Genomic DNA, 16,706 nt, shown 5'->3' with positions numbered 1-16,706 from the left:
GCTGCCCGCAGTTGCTGTGGGTGTGCAGGATGTAGTGGCAGTCGTTTTTGGTGCCGCTGTAGCCGCGCACCATGGGAGCTCAGGATTGGGCTCTAACTTACTTAACCCATTTATTTTGACAACTGCTTTTCACTTACAATGACCCCCCCCCCAAACACACACACTTCCTTTCCCTCACTTGACAATGAAAACACACATCTGGGAGCAAAGCAGCTAGGAGAACGGTATGGGGGGGGGCAGTTCTGGGCAAAGGAAGTCCAAACATCTCTGCCCTCTGCTTCTCTTCTGCATATTTCTCCAAAGTATTTTCTTCCAGAGAAGATGTGACCTAGGTCAAACGGCCCATGTTCATCACAAAATTTTTCTTTGCAGTACAATCTGCCAGGAACTCCGATGCTGGACTCCTTGAAATGAATGAGATTTGGCATGGGAACAGCTTTACCTCTCAGTGATTCATGTTATGTATTGGGAACCACATAAAACTGGATCACCACTCAGACATAATTCAACATGACCAAATGCACTTACAGTGAACTGCATTTAATAATGCTGTAGATTACGAGGGAGGGAAGGATGTCAGTATATATTGAGATCATATCCAGTGGAAAGATATGTGGCAAGTGCAAGTCGTGGCAGACAATTTGCAAATGAACTAAATCAAATGCTAACCATGATATGGGAATGGAAAAACAAAATCATTAAATGTGTCATATAGGACCTATAAACCGAGCGGTGGAATGCATTAACGTGGAAATAATCCCTCTATTCAATTTAACAGGATTTTTTTTTCAAAGTCTGCAAAGAGTTCTGCTTAATATCAGAAAGATTATCTTTACAATCTTTCAGGTGATAGTAGTATTTTCCGTTCTATTACTTTCCACATTTGTAGGTACCGAGGATAATTTTCACAGAACCTATTGTTATTAGCTGGAATTCACACGGAAGAGTAGGGGAAGTAGGTACAAAGCTCCCATTGCTAAATGCATATTTATTACTCCTGGGTTGCAATCCTACATACTTGCGTATGAAGCTAAGCTGCATCAAATTCAATGGTTCCCTCTCCCAAGTACCCGTATTTCCATTAGAGTCAGGTGCGAGATGTGCCAGAACCACTGCACCGGGTCGCAAGTCGAGTTGTGACTTTCCAACCCCCTGGCTCGAGTTAACTCACAAGTCATAACAGTCAGCCATCGTGAACTTGTACAGTCATTTTTGACTTGAGTCCAAGTCATTATGAGAAACAAGATACGGAGCGAGTCAGGTACGGCCAAAAAAAAAAAGTAAGCAAGCACACACACACAAAACAGAGTCGTAAGCACACCCAAAAGCAAGTTGGGACTTGAGTCATGACTCATTTGTGAATCACTGGCCCTGAGACATGAGCTGAGTCAGTGACGTACGTTACTCAAGTTAACATGAGTCGCAAAAAGGTGTACTTTTGTGACTTGAGTCAAGTCTCTATGAGTCAAGTTCCCATCCCTGCAACCAGCCAGTACAACTTGTCTACTCATCTCCTTTACGCAGCCTTAGACTCAGTCTACATGACACACTCAGCTTGTGATGAGTTGATAATTCTTGTGATTTTGGGGTTTGTTTAACTTTTGTGTTTGTTTAGTGATATTTCCTCTCCATTCCACTTCAGGATGGTTGCCCATCAATCATTCCTTTGACAAAAATCATTGCATGGCATTTGTAGCACTAAGACCAGGTCTTAACTCCCAAGGCACACAAATCCTTTCATTACCAGTATCCATTAATATAGATCTATTTAATATGTGGATCTAATATGTGGATCCATCTTCCTTTAATATGTAGGGCTTAAGTAAAGTTGGTCGCTGCAGGTGGGCACCACACTTAGCAATCCAGACAGGAGTTTGTATTAAAAAAAGGTGTGTATGCCTTAAATGTACACTGCATTTCTGAATTCACTTCTGAACCATACAAGATGGACCCAGCAATATGGGTCTAGCCAGACAATCAACTCTGTGCATGGAGGTGAGACTATATCTGGTAAGAGAGGGAATGAGGGGAAGGTTGTCTGCATGAAACTTGGTTTGGAAGGCTGAGACTCACTCTTAGAATCAGTCATGTCTTTAGCCTTTTGGGGTACATTACATGATATTTTTAAAAAGTTCTTTAGTTCACTAGCTGGTCACCTACAGCCTATGGCAGGGTCACAGCCCCAACTGTACAAGAGAAAGACAGGGAAAGTGAACATAACACATATAATGTAAAACTATTTTTTTGCCATATTTCTACCTGGCGTTAAAGGTGGGTCTTGAATCTAAAAAGGATGAAGCCCTTTGCATGACCTTGTGCTTAGAGGCAAGTCTGCCATCATACATAGCATTTTGGATTGGCAGTCTCTATATCTGCAAAGTGTAGGGACTGGAAAGGAAAGTGGACTGGATGTTCATAGGCACAATGAAAGCTGCTTCCTCAGATTATCTGCTCCTCTTCCAAAGGCGGGGTTACTTTTAATGTTCTGAGATAAGTTCTAAAGTTAGTACTGGTTTCTTAGGGGCTATTAAGTTGTTGACTTCCCGTTTGGTGCCATAGTTCCTAGTTAAATGGTGAAGTCACCTGCTAAACACATGCAGGTGTATTGCCTTGACTGACTTCTAGGGGGGCTGTAAGTGACACTATTACGGGGCAACTGAAAAATAAGGAGCAGGGCCTCATGTCACTGAATTACTAGCTACTTTCATGCACAATGTTGCAACATTCTGTAAAGCATGTTGTGACAGCACAGAAGATGGAGTGCCAGCAGGAAGGCTTGTGCTGTCCTGCTGCTGCCAGATCCCAGTGGAGAACGCGTTGGAGCAGGTAAGAGCTGCTCCAAGCAATGCTGAGATAGGGAGGGGGGTGTAACAGGGCTGGGGTGATGGTAAAGGGGCAGAAATGGGCAGATCAGGTCCTGGGAGGGGGAAGGATCAGAGGCAGTGGTGTGCATGGTATCCAATCCCCCTTCCCAGGTCAGATCTGCCAACACAGCTCCAGTGCATTAGCAGGCACAGGTGCAAGTAAATCTGTTGCTGCAGCTGGGGCTTTCCCCAGGGCAAAGGGACAAATGTCCCCTTGGAGATCCCCCACCCTGCCTGCTCGATTCATGCATAGGATACACTGTGGCCACGCTGCATTGGCATTGGTTAGGTTTGGGATGCCCATCTATAAGGACCTAGTTTTGTAGAGTACCTTCTTTACACTGATTACAAAAAGAAACCTAATAAGAGTTTTTCTTCTTAAGTTGTGGCATGAGCCTTACTAGCACTGCCTGCAGTTTCCTTTTGCCATCCAAGGGTTATAATCAGCGGCGGACCTCCCTAGCCCCATGCCCTGGGCAAAGGTCCATGATGGTGCCCCCTGCATGCTCTCTCCACCCCCCCACATGAAAATCTGCCCCCCTCACCTGAGGCTCATGCAGTCTCGAGTGACCTTAGCCCTAATCGTGGAAGCCTCTGAGGTTCCCCGACGCTTTAAACTGTGCTTCATGAAAACTGGAAGCATAGTTTCCGACCCCATCGGTAGCCTCAGAGAGGCTTCTGCAGGGTCCTAGCAGCTCATACCCAGGGCTTTTGCCCCATCAAACCCAATGGCAGGTCTGCAACTGGTTATAAGTTTATTTTATTATTTTCTCCTCGTATTCGGTTTTTCTGCCTCTAGAGTATTTTATTTCTGCGGTAACTGGATCAGATCTGATCAAATTTGGATGAAAATGTCAACTTTTAATTAAAAGATATATAATAATGGCATTTGAATTATTAATTTAGAATATTAATGATTTGTTACCAAAGTCTACCAATAATGAAGTGAATTGAACAGTTTTCGCACTTTTTCAGGATTCCTTTTCTAGAAGTATTTAAGCCACATACTCAGTCAATGGGGAAAAAATTGGACTACATTCATTATGCAAACACAACCGTCTCACTGAAGTATAATAAATTTTAAATCTGTGGAAATGGATGTGCTCCATATTCAAGCTTAATTAGCTGGTCTCCTCACAGACCAAGGGCTTGACCCAAGCAAAACCCTTACACATGAGCCTTTTTGTTCACCAACTTGTCCCAACCAAGTTCATTGCACATATATGCATACATATTAACTCAATGGGAATTCCAGTAAGAATAAGAACAATTAACTGAAAGGCATAATTGTATCCTTCAGCAGCACTCACAAACATGAGACCATGTCTATCATATGGTCATGAATCCCAGGGCTTATTGACCTTCGGGCTGATCTTTTCCAGAGTAGGGTATGGAGGGAAGCTCAAAATTCAGGGAAGTTAGATAAAATCCAGGGACATTAACAACCACCCTAAGTGGTTGTTCTTGCAGCCACTCAGGATGGCTGCTTGCCATTCGGAGTGGCTCAGCCACCCACTTCATTCACTTTCTTCCCAAAGTGGAAGAAGTGGCCGGCTTCTTGGGACATTCTTCATGCTGCCTCTTCACATGCTCCCAATCAAACTTTTGTGTCACACAAAATACATCTCCCAGCAGGTTGTGAGGCAATGCCTCACTGAAGCAGGAGAGCAAAGGGAGCCAGTTGCCCACTGGAAGTTGTAGTTTGCCAGCCTCTGAACAGGTGGAAGATCATGTGAGCTGGCAGAAGAGCTTTGTGGATACTGCAGTTGATCGCTGTGGTGGCAGATTTGCTGCCCCCCATGGAGCGTCAAGAAGTGCCACCCGGGAGCACTGCATATCCCTGCCCCCCAGGTACACAACTGTGAAGCTTTAGGTTTGTCTCCTCGTGTGGCAGGTACATGCAGGTTGAGAATTAAGATTAGGGATTGGTGTGCAACCTGAGGAAGTGGAGTGGACACAAGGTGAAATTCGAAAGAGATTGGTGTCATCTGCAAATTTGGCTACCTAGCTGCTTAGCCCTGCCTCCAGGTCATTTATGAGCAGGTTGAAAAGTACGGGTCCCAGCACCCCAAGGATCTGTCCTGGGACCTGTAATTTTCAACCTGTTCATAAATGGCCTGGAGGCAGGGCTAAGCAGCGAGGTGGCCAAGTTTGCAGATGACACCAAACTTTTCCTGAGTGGTGAAGGCCAGAAGAGATAGAAGATCTCCAGAAGGATCTCTCCAAACTGGGAAACTGGGCAGCAAAATGGCAGATGCACTTCAATGTCAGTAAGTGTAAAGTCATGCACATTGGGGCAAAGAATCAAAACTTTACATATAGGCTAATGGGTTCTGAGCTGTCTGAGACAGATCAGGAGAGAGATTTTGGGGTCCTTGTGGACAGCTTGATGAAAGTGTCGACCCAATGTGCAGCGGCAGTGAAGAGGGCTAATTCCATCATTAGGAAAGGCACTGTGAATAAGACAGCTAATAATGTAATGCCATTGTGCAAATTGATGGTAAGGCCACACCTGGAGTATTGTGTCCAGTTCTGGTCACCATATCTTAAAAAGGATATAGTGGAGATGGAAAAGGTGCAAAAGATTACTGGGCTGGGGCACTTTCCTTATGAGGAAAGGCTACAGCGTTTGGGCTTCTTCAGTCTAGAAAAGAGGCGCCTGAGGGGTGGCATGATTGAGACATACAAAATCATGCAGGGAATGGACAGAATGGATAGAGAGACGCTCTTTTCCCTCTCACGTAACATCAGAACCAGGGGACATCCACGAAACTTGAGTGTTGGGAGAGTTAGGACAGACAGAAGAAAATATTTCTTTACCTGGCGTGTAACCCTGCACATGTCCGATCTTGTCTGATCTCTCAGAAGCTAAGCAGGGTCAGGCCTGGTTAGTACTTGGATGGGAGACCGCCTGGGAATACCGGGTGCTGTAAGCTTATACCATAGTCTTTCAAGACTGAAGGTCGCCAACCATTCTTGCCACAAGTAATGACGGCATCTTGCCTGGATGCCTTTAAGAGGGGATTGGACAAATTTCTGGAGGAAAAGTTCATTACGGGTTACAAATCATAGTAGGTATGTGCAAGCTCTTGGTTTTAGAGGCAGGTTGCAGGGGAGGGCACCAGGACGCAGGTTGTGTCTGTTGTCTTGTGTGCTCCCTCTGGCATTTGGTGGGCCACTGTGAGATATAGGAAGCTGGACTAGATGGGTCTTTGGCCTGATCCAGCAGGGCAGAACCAGCAGGGCAGAACCAGTTCCAATAGGCTCTTTGGCTCACAGATGCTGATTGGCAACCACTTGTCCATAGACTGTAACTTAAACCTCAAAGGCTAGTTGGCTTGGAGAGGGCAGAGCAATTCAGATCTTCCTCAAGGCCCCTTTAAAAGGGTTGGCAGTGATAAGCTATGACCATCATTGGTGATTATTAGCTTGGAACCAGGGTGGGAGATAGGAGGAATAGACAGTAGATGGTTGACTCCCCCAAGGAAAGAAATCTTCACAAAACAGATGGTATTCTAGTATATTAGGACTGCTGTAACTCTTTGTATACAATTAATAAATTGTGGTCTGTTTAAACCCAAAGTCTTGTGTCTTATAAGGTGTATACAGAGGCATTCTCTACTCCACTGGATGTAAGTATTATTTTAAAAAGTGGACATATGCCAATAAAGGTCTTACTGAACTGAACTGAAAAAGTGGACATAATATATTTAGGCCAATACATTTTAATGTGCTCTGCCAAATGCTGTACTATCAGATAGCCAAACTTACAAACACAAAATCTGTTTAAATGCAGTTGAAAATAATCTTCTTAATTACTTACAACTTATTCATTACATTCCAAGCCTAAAGCACTGACTTTTAAATCAACTGCATGAATGATATAATCAGGTCCATGATGACATGAATAATAATGCAAAAAAAAAAAAAAAATAGATTTGTAATTTGCTAAAATGCTGCTTGAGAGATGGAAAACTGATTTTTAAATCAGACAGTTGAATGGATGAATAAAAATTTTAATCAACACAAAAACAACAGTTGGTAGATTAGTACTGTGTTATAAATAAAAACCTGCAGAAGTCTTTTACATATCCCTTCCCATGTCCCTATTTATGCAACACTAGTTTACGCAATTACATACATTCAAATCTGATTATCACACTAATAAGAGAAAAACATCAGCGATCACAAGGAGCTAATCAAAATATTAGTGTCCTTGCAGTGTCCAAAGGAGCCACAAAAAGATACCACTGAGCTGATAAAAATCAGTTTTATTTTCTACAACTGTAGTTGCAAGTTATGTTCACCTAGAGGAGTTTAAGGATGGAATAAATCCTTCTACCTGGGAAAAGAAGTTGTATGGAACAGGTTGGTCACATTACTGGCATGAGGCACCCTAAACCAGGTGGCACAGTATGCACTAATAATCTCACTTCATTTTACCATTTGCACCTACTGGGCTGCATTTGTGTGTTATATAAAATCTTAAAGTGAACACAGATGTGAACAGAGAAAGCCGGGCACATGCAAACATAAGGAGCTGCTTTATACTGATCAGATCAGATCATTGGTCCAACTAGGTCAATATTATCTATTATTTTCAGGATTAATATCAGGACTTTTTCTCAGAGCACAATCCTAGGCATGTCTACTCAGTAGTAAGTTCCATTGCATTCAATGTGACTTACTCCCATGCAAGTGTGTATAGGATTTCATCCCCAGTTCTTTCCCAGACAGATTGAACCTGCCATAATTTGCATGCAAAGTCTATGCTGTACCATGGAGCTTCAGCCCCCAATGAAAGGGAAACTCCTCCAAGCCAAAGAGTACTATAGTGCAGAAAACCTTATTTTGCGTAAGAAACCTCCATTTCTTTGTACTTACATTGTAAAGGAGTAAATTCAAAGTGCTAATAAAGGTACCGTTGTTCTCTCTTACAGATATAGCAGCTGATGACCTAAAATAGATTTAGAAAGTAAAAGCTATTGAATGGGATCTATGTTTTGTAGCCACTTCATATTTCATTGCTGTTTGTTGTTAAATCCGTTTCTGAGACTCATCACAATGAGTAAATTTTTCTGCTTCGGTTATAAACTGCTATACATTGAAATTTATAGCAGAAACTCTGACAAGGCCCTGAAGTAATGGGCACTGCTAAAACAATGAATCAGACAAGTAATTAGCTAAGAGGCAAAGAGATGGGGGGGGGGAAGAACCAACAAACTCAACTTTCTGTGTCATACATCTTCCTGCTCATAGCTGCTCACAGCTCTTGCTTTTGTTATATGTTTGACCCAATCCTATGCGCACAGTACATGGATGGATCCGGAGGTCCATGAGCATACCGTGCAGTCTGCTATTGCGGCCATTTGACTGATGGTCTGCAGAACATGCCCAATAGTGTCAAGGCCAGGAGGCAGCCCCATGCAGACTGGTCAGTGAGGTTGTGATGGCAGTGGAGGAGGATTGGGGCGGGGAGCAGGCTGGGCAGGAACGGATCAGAGATGGGATGGGGCAGATATTGGCAGCAGCTATGTCCGCCAGATCCAGAACCCCCAGGCTGGGCCCCTGATCTGCTGCTCTTCAGATCTATGATGGCAAAAGAGCTAGTGTAGATTTGAGTAGGTCCATAGCAGACCAGGCTGTGACTGAACAGGCAAGTAAAATTTTTCTTTCCTTACCTTTCCCAGTCAGCCTGGTTCCCTGATAGCATGTGGGATATAGTGGAGGCTGCACTGGTGTCCCTAAAGCCTGTACGCTAGTGGGGGATAGAATTGGGCTGACAGTAATACCCTGCTATGTGAAAAGAATTACATGTAATGCAGAATATTCATTTAAGCATACAATTCAACCCCTATCCTGACATTAATAGGGATTTCAGGAGCCATTTCTTCATGACAGCAAACTCCAAAGCCCAGATGTTCTGCTAAACTCATTTTATAATAAACCAGATCTTGGAGAGTGCTTTCCTTATTGTATTGCATCATTCTCTCTCTCTCCCTCCCCCCTTTCTTTACCCAACTCCCTTGTTCCCCTTTACTCCTATCATATTAGACATAAACCTTGCTAACTAGGCAAAGAGAAACCTTTTAAAGCGGTTTCCTCTTATATTTAGCATGAGAATAGCAATTGTCCCTCTTCACCCCAGCATGATGTCTTACAGTAACTGTTGTTGGAATCTCTTCTGCACCTCTCTTTTAGACTGTAAGCCCTTTGGGGGCAGGGAACCATTTATTGATTAATTTTGCTAGGTGAAAACCACTTTGCAAACTATTTTTTTGTTGAAACGCTGTATACTGTCTAAATAAAAATATTACTGTTGTGTGATAATATAGTATGGCTGTATAGCTATAGCTATTTATTATATACTATACTATATTTTATAGCATAGCTCATAATATAGCTGTTGTGTACAGATGTATTCATATATAGAGTAAATGGGGACCTGATATGTTCATACAAATGCATTTGATCTCCAAAGCACCAGATAAATACATCAGCTGAATAAATTCAACCCGAAGACCCCACTTTAGAAAATAAAACAATTCTCATTCCTTAAAACAGAAATGTGATGTTTGTACTTACGAAGCAAGTTGTGTATTGTTGACCAGATATTCCAAAGGATAGCTACAACTAAATTTATACAGAAGCCCTGGTAAATAGCTGATGATCGCTGGTGGATCTGGGGTATCTATATACCCTGAAACATTACCTATCTGGACTGTGGACACGTTGCCATATGCATTGATTCCTGGAACTGAGGTGACCTGGATAGAAAAGATATGGAAGCAGAAATTACCAGAAGTAAAGTCTATAAGAAAAGAGAATCTTTAAAATAATGTAGATAGGGATACTAAAGTTTTGAAAAAATTAGCCTCACAACCTGATTTGAATATTTACTGCATCTCAGACCTTAGTTAAAACTTTCCAACCATCTCTATCTATTTCCTGCACTACCTCTGTAGCCCATTAATCCATGCATTTTTTAAAAAAATACATGGAGGCTGAGAATATGCCAGCAAGCTAGACTGGGGCTTTCCAGTGCACTCTCAATATATCATTCAGTTCCATCCATGCAATTTCTATGCATGTGGATAACTATCTGAAGAGGGCTCCAGCCTTCTTTAACCAAGAGGGCTTCAAGCATGGCATTTTGACAAATGAAAGTAATGGATATCTGCCACTTCTGGAAATTATACGAAGTTCTATGGCTAGTTATAACATTTTAGCAGAGCAGTCTTCCAGGCTGTTCACACTGCTGAAGTCTTCATCAGCAGCTGCCAGGCAGTATTGCCAGGCAGCTGCAGTAAGACTGGAAAAGAGAGGAAGGCTTTGTCTGCCAGCTTGTAGAATCAGCTGTCACTCACCTCCCTTTCCGCAGTTTCCCTTTCATCCTACTTCAACTCCAACCTCTATCCTGCCAACCGCATCCTGAACTGGGAGCAGCCCTCTTCGCCTCCCTCAGTCAGTGAGGAATTGACAAGTAGACATGACTAAGGGAATGTTTGATAGCACCAACTATATTTCAACTGGGCTGTGTTTTATATATTGCCACACACAACATTTCCTGCTTCACAATCATGTATAGCAGGGGTGTAAAATATAAGGCCCGCAGACCGGATGCAACCCCTGGAAGCAATTTATCCAGCCCCCATTATAACTGGGCTCCCCTAGAATGATAATTGGGCTCTCTCATATCTTGAAATTATGAACAAGATTTGCACATTATCTCTTCTGTTATTTGCAGCTAACAAGTTTCTACATAAGAACAAAGTGCTTATTTCAGACATCATCTGCTTAATGATGTCACTTTCTGCTTAATGATGCCACTTCCGGCCCTCAGCAGGCCCTATGAATGCTGTTCAGCCCAACACATGAAATGAGTTTGACACTCTGGTGTATAGCCTTTAAAGAATCTTGCCTTACCATTAAAGCATTTCCACAGGCCTCCAAAGTGCTGAGATTGATGATGAAAATAACCACTGCTGGAAAGGTGTTATTGTTTATAAATCCTCTACAGTGGGAATCTCCATGTTTCCCATTTAGTGCCAAATCAGTTTCAGAATAACCGGAAAAAAGGACAGTGCAAAAATTAATCTTCATAGTAATTGTCTGTACTCCACAGTAGACACTGATATCTCGTTCCGCTGTAATACAAACGCAAGCAAAACACACTGAAGAGGTTATATTTGTTTCTTTGCTGCATCTTGACAACAAAGAATTTAATGCAACACACCAAACAAGAATAAAGCAAATATACCCATAGTGTAAAAGACATACATATCACATGAACACTGAACTAACATCCTTGACAGGATGTGCCATAAGATGAATGGCACTGCTGAAAAGTTCTGTAAGGGCTATAACTGAAAGCCCTGCACTGGGGACCCCAAGATACTCCCACCCCCAATGGTATAGTCACCACTTCTGCTGATACTGAAATTTCAGGAGAAAGACATGCCAATATGGACCCTCTGATGCATATGGGCCTTGGCCAGTGCCTGATCTGGCCAACCCTAATCTCCAGTATCTTCAGGTAGACTGGGAAAAGGCTCCTGTTGGGAACCCTGGATTTCATACTAAGCTGGCCACTTTACACATTCCATAGATGTGCAAGGGTGGACCAGAAAGGAGAGCTTCACTAGATAATCTTCAAGCTAAAGATGGAACATATGGAGATGTGTTTCTCAACCAGTGATACTTATACCACCGGTGGTACTTGAGATGGTGTCTGGTAGTACCCCCAGGACCCCAGACCCCTGCCACCTGGCAGCAAGACCAGCAATGCAACAGAAAAGTAACAGTAGGAGATTTGGCTCGGCAGGCAGAGCTCCAGTATGTGCTTTTCATGTGCTTTAAAGCGTCCTCCTGTACATCCTGAGTTTTACTGGTGTTTGTTGTGCTGGATCTGGCCTTCCAATTGAGAAGTAACTGGTGATGATGAGATCATCGTCAATTGCTACCAGTGGTACTTCCAATAAGTGGACCGTGTGCAGTGGTACAGTAGGGACAAACTTTGAGAAATGCTGTTCTCGATATCAGGGTAACTGCTAGATAAAAACTACACGCCATATCAAACCTGCTTTACTATTTTTGTACTCCTGCAACTGATGGACAGGTACAAGAGACTCTTCCCCCCCCACCTCAAATAAAAGTATCAACAGCCAGATTTCCCCAAAACTTCAATGAAGCAACAAATGGGTGTAACAGGCATTTTGCAAACCATTCTCCACTCTAAATGGCTACCTATAAGTGACAAACTTTTAATGCAGCATTATATGTATATAATATTAAACATGAATAATAGAAGCATAATAGAATACCTGGCACCACTAAATGATACATTTAAAGCTTTTGAGCAGCCCCAAATGATCTGATGCATAAGCTGGAAGTACACAAGAAAGCCTCTACACAAACAGCTGCCTCCGAAAGCAATATGTGATGGGTGAGTAATCACTGCTAATATAATGTAGAATTCAGGCAAATATGAGCAAGAATTCAGAGCATCCAATTCATTTCACCCTGGAAGTGCAACCAGCATTTAATATTAGCAATTTGGAATTCTAATCAACACAGTAAAACAGGTGAGAGGTGGTGGAAAATTCTTTCTTAACATCAGCTTAGCACAGCAACAAGATGGTGTTAGAACTATTAGAGAAGGGATCAAAAACAAATCAGTGAGTACCATCCAAAGCATTAGAGGTGTTGGCAATGCCTCCACGTTCATACTGCATTTGTTAATAGAATTATAGACCATTTTTCCAACTTAAAATCTGCACAAAGCAGGTCACAATACATCAAGCGATATAAAATCAACACACCATCAAAATAGGCAAGCCCAGCTGTATAAAGCCATCAGCTGTATAAAGCCATCACCTTAAATTAAGGTGTCAGCTAGAAGCCCAGTCAGCACTAAATGTCAAATCCACAATAAAAACATCAAACTGAAATCCCTTAGAAGTCAAACAGAACATGCATGTTTTTAGGGAATGGTTAAAGGTGGGTGATGTGGGGGCCTGACAGGGCTTTTCCAGTCAGGCTCACAGCTGACAAACCAGTCAACTGATAAAGGGCACTCCTGGCAGTGATGTCATCTGGGCATCCAAAGCCAACACCAGATCTGGGAATACCCCTAAGTTACATATGTGCACTATTAAGGGAATGCAACCCCACCAAGCTACTTCCATCCACATTTGCAGCTTTTCAAACTAACACAATCTCCATCTTGCCTGAACTGAATTTCATCTTGTTTGCTCTCATGCAAACCAGAAATCCCTCCAAGCACTGCTTCAGAGTTTCCACCGCTTCCCTGGAGTAAAATGAGAAGTACAGCTGGAAGTCATCCACATACTGATGACTCTAGAATCCAAACCTCCAGTGACTTCTCCCAGTAGTTTCATGTAGAACTTGAACAGCATAGGGGAATAATATAGAGCCCTGAAGCACCCCACAGGTTCAGAGCCAACATTTCCTAGTGCCACCTTCTGGATGCACTCTTCCAGGAAAGATGGGAGCCATGCAAAACAGTGCCTCTCAATCCCATCCCAGCTAGCCACTCCAGAAGGATACCATGGTATCAAATACCGTGAAGAGGTTGGTGGTATCAAATACCATGAAGAGAACTAGGGCAGTGGCTCTCACACCCACTTTTTAGAAGGAGAATCTGTCAAGATCTAATGGAAGTGATGTCATGACCAGAAGTGACATCATCAAGCAGGAAAAATTTTAACAATCCTAGGCTGCAATCCTACCCACCCTTACCCAGGAGTAAGTCCCATTTACTATCATTGTGAAAAGCATGTATATCGTAGCCTGTTAAAAATTCATAACATGTCCCCAAATGCAGTCCCATACAACGCTAGCATCAAGTCAAATATATTAAAAATAAAATATTGAAATATGACCCACCTGAAATTGGCTCACGACCCACCTAGTGGTTCCCAACCCACAGTTTGAGAAACACTGATCTAGGGAACTCACCAATATCATACTGCATTCTCACATCTGTCTCCTGCTGCACAGTGGTCTTCTATCCAGTAACTAGGCCTGAAGCCATACTGGAAGGTATCTAAATCATTTCTCTCATCTGGAACCACCTGAAGTTGCTTCCCAACTTCTCTAATTTGCCAAGATTTGTCATGTGCTGGTTGTTGACCACACACTTCCACTCACCCTACCCACATCCACGGGCTGAACAACCTTAATCGTAATCAAGAAATACTTGGAAATAAGTACTTGAAAATGAGTCCTACTGATTTCAGCTGAACTTACAACTAGTAGGTGCATTTAGGTTTGCAAGCTAAGAAATATTCTCTCCAGTGCAGCAGAAGAGATTCATGTGCATAAACACCCACAGATTTTCGCATGTGTGACAGATATACATCTGGATGTACACCCATCCTCATCTGCATCATGATGCTCCTCACAGCTGTATAAAATTGACTGGATGTATGTTTAAATGCAAATAAGGAGGTGTCTCTGCAGCCAGGGCCACCTATTGTTACAGGTGGCTAGTTACATTCAACTACAGCTGGATTAGGGCAACTCTATGTCATTTTGGCTGTGCCAGCTAAGAAAGGTTGCTTTGTATAGAAGCAATCATTCTTACTGTTAATTGCAATCAAACATACTTCTTTATGGTAAGGCAGAGCACAACTAAGCTAGTAACTAAAAGGAACAAGAAAGAAAAGACTAAGGGTAGAGTCTGGTTCCATTCCAATATAGAATTTCTAAGGTTTAACTGTTTAGTAGCCATGTTATTACTGGCAATCCATAACCATAATCATCCTGGGCTGATGGCACAAAACTAAGCACAGCAGCAGTGCACTATAAGGTTGTCAGTGCAAATGGCTGGACGCTCTGCACAAGCAATTGTGGCTCACAAATAGGGAGGTGGTTCAAGGGAGGATTATGGGTGGTTTAGGGCAAGAAATGGGTCAGGCAGGCAACAATTCAGGGGCAGGATCTTAGCAGCAGCCACATGCTGACATCATACCCCCCCCCCCCCGTTTCCCTACCCTGAACCTCCCCCTGAGCCTCCTCAGACTTACACCAGCTAAATACAGTAGCTGGCGTCAGTCCTACAAGACCCATCGGAGGCCAGGAGGTTCCCCATAGCATGTAACCACCTGGGCGCATAGCAACTATTTGGTGTCATCCCCCCCTTAGCACACATGCTATGGGCTGGGAGGGGATAGGATTAGGCCCTAAAATAATCAGAAGCATAGTTAGGACTCCTTAGTCCAGGAGGATGACAACTGTGAAAATATACAATAAACTTCTAAAATCATGAGTTGTGTGTAGAGACTAAATACTAAAAAGATGAAAACATGGCACCGTTTCAGGTATCATTACAAATCCCAATGCTCATCCCCCTTTACCTAATATATGTTGTACCTGAGCAACCAGAGATGGGAGGCAAAGAATACTGCAAAAGTTTCTCCAAAGGTGATGGGCTTCATCTTCCTCTTAAATGCTAGCAGGACCAGGCAAGGCTGAGAGAGTCCTAGAACCAGGTTCTATAGAACCAGGGCCATGACTGAAAAGGGACCACAGATGACACTTCCTTATGCAAGTGGTTGCAAGAGGAACCCCTTCCTCTGATCTTGCAACAGCATGGGACTCACAAAGGGGTTGCACCCATGCCAGGAGAATTGCATTCTGATTGTGCTTCAATTTTCTTTGAAGAAAAAAATCATGCTGATAATTAGGCCTTAAGAGCTGCCACTAACACCACCACATTCCCCCATTCACCGGGGTGGGGGGGGTGCCTCAGGAGGAGCTGCTACTTGCTGCCCACTGTTGACAATTCCCCCTCACTGTAAGCTTGAGTGGAAACATACTTAGGTGTGCATGCTAGGGAATCATGGAAAGTAGACCATCAGAAAGTCTAGTTTGGGGCTTTGGTGCAAGGCTCCCGCAATGTAGCACTGGCTTGAGCACAAAATAGGGCATCGACCAACTCACATGTCGATTGTGACCCACATGCACAGCAAGGCATTTGACTTTGAACAGATGCCTTTAACATTGCACAGCAGACAGCTTCTGGGGTTCCTTGAAAACCCGGAGTTATTACTCCAGTAGCAAACAGGATGCATCATAATCAAAAGCAAGCAAGAACAATGTTCACCCACTGCAAGGGAGAGTAAATATTGTTGAACACAGCGGAGCTTCTGTTAATTCTTTACACATCGTAATTATTTCTTGGGCTCCACTGCATGGCTCATTAATTTAAATAACAAGGAATTTATTAGATCTCCTTAATGATTTAGCACTTGAAAAGTGCCAGAAATATGTTGCTGTTGTCACTAGGGCTGTCAAGATGAGTTGCCGTCGTATGTATTCAACAACACGAAGAGACTGGAATAGCTAACACAAATATACTGTTGTTTTCATATATTGCAAGGGATGGTAGAATCAATTTAATGATGGTATTTTGGGTGGGGGAGGGAAACTATATCAGTCCAACGATCAGTCCAGCAATCCACTACTACAGTGAACTGTAGAGATGCTGTTGGTCAGGGGTACAGTGTATTTTGCATGAGGAAGGACAGCCCTATGCTTAAGATTAGAAGTGGGCATGACTTTAAGCAGAGGCTTGATAGACACATATCAAGGATGTTGTAGCTGTGGCCAGTCTACACTGGCATGGGGTTGTACTCGATGATCTTGTAGGTCCTTTCCAACTCTATGATTCTATTATTTATTTGTGTATTTCCTAACTCTCTTTTTTCTAGTTATAATTTCATTATTCCTCTCTTCATTTCATTTTGTACATTTTTGCTAAGGGGGTCTGAGTTAGCAAACATTCTTTCAACTTCTTATGTTTTGAATAGGCACCAG

General features: G+C 42.8%; 1 protein-coding gene across 1 annotated transcript in view; it reads right to left on the bottom strand.

Annotated features, from left to right (window-relative positions):
- Positions 1-16,706, bottom strand: part of ZPLD1 (zona pellucida like domain containing 1) — a 35,697-nt gene that overhangs the window by 10,961 nt on the left and 8,030 nt on the right. Inside the window, exons 2-4 of the mRNA XM_066622121.1 lie at positions 10,791-11,011; positions 9,450-9,631; positions 7,749-7,821 (exon numbers count right to left, since the gene is read on the bottom strand). Coding sequence (XP_066478218.1) covers positions 7,749-7,821; positions 9,450-9,631; positions 10,791-11,011 — 476 coding nt within the window. The remainder of the gene's footprint in view (positions 1-7,748; positions 7,822-9,449; positions 9,632-10,790; positions 11,012-16,706) is intronic.

This window comes from Tiliqua scincoides, chromosome 3 (genome assembly GCF_035046505.1).
Source record: "Tiliqua scincoides isolate rTilSci1 chromosome 3, rTilSci1.hap2, whole genome shotgun sequence".
NCBI classification, from domain to species: domain Eukaryota; kingdom Metazoa; phylum Chordata; class Lepidosauria; order Squamata; family Scincidae; genus Tiliqua; species Tiliqua scincoides.
This window is presented reverse-complemented; position numbering and strand designations above follow the sequence as displayed.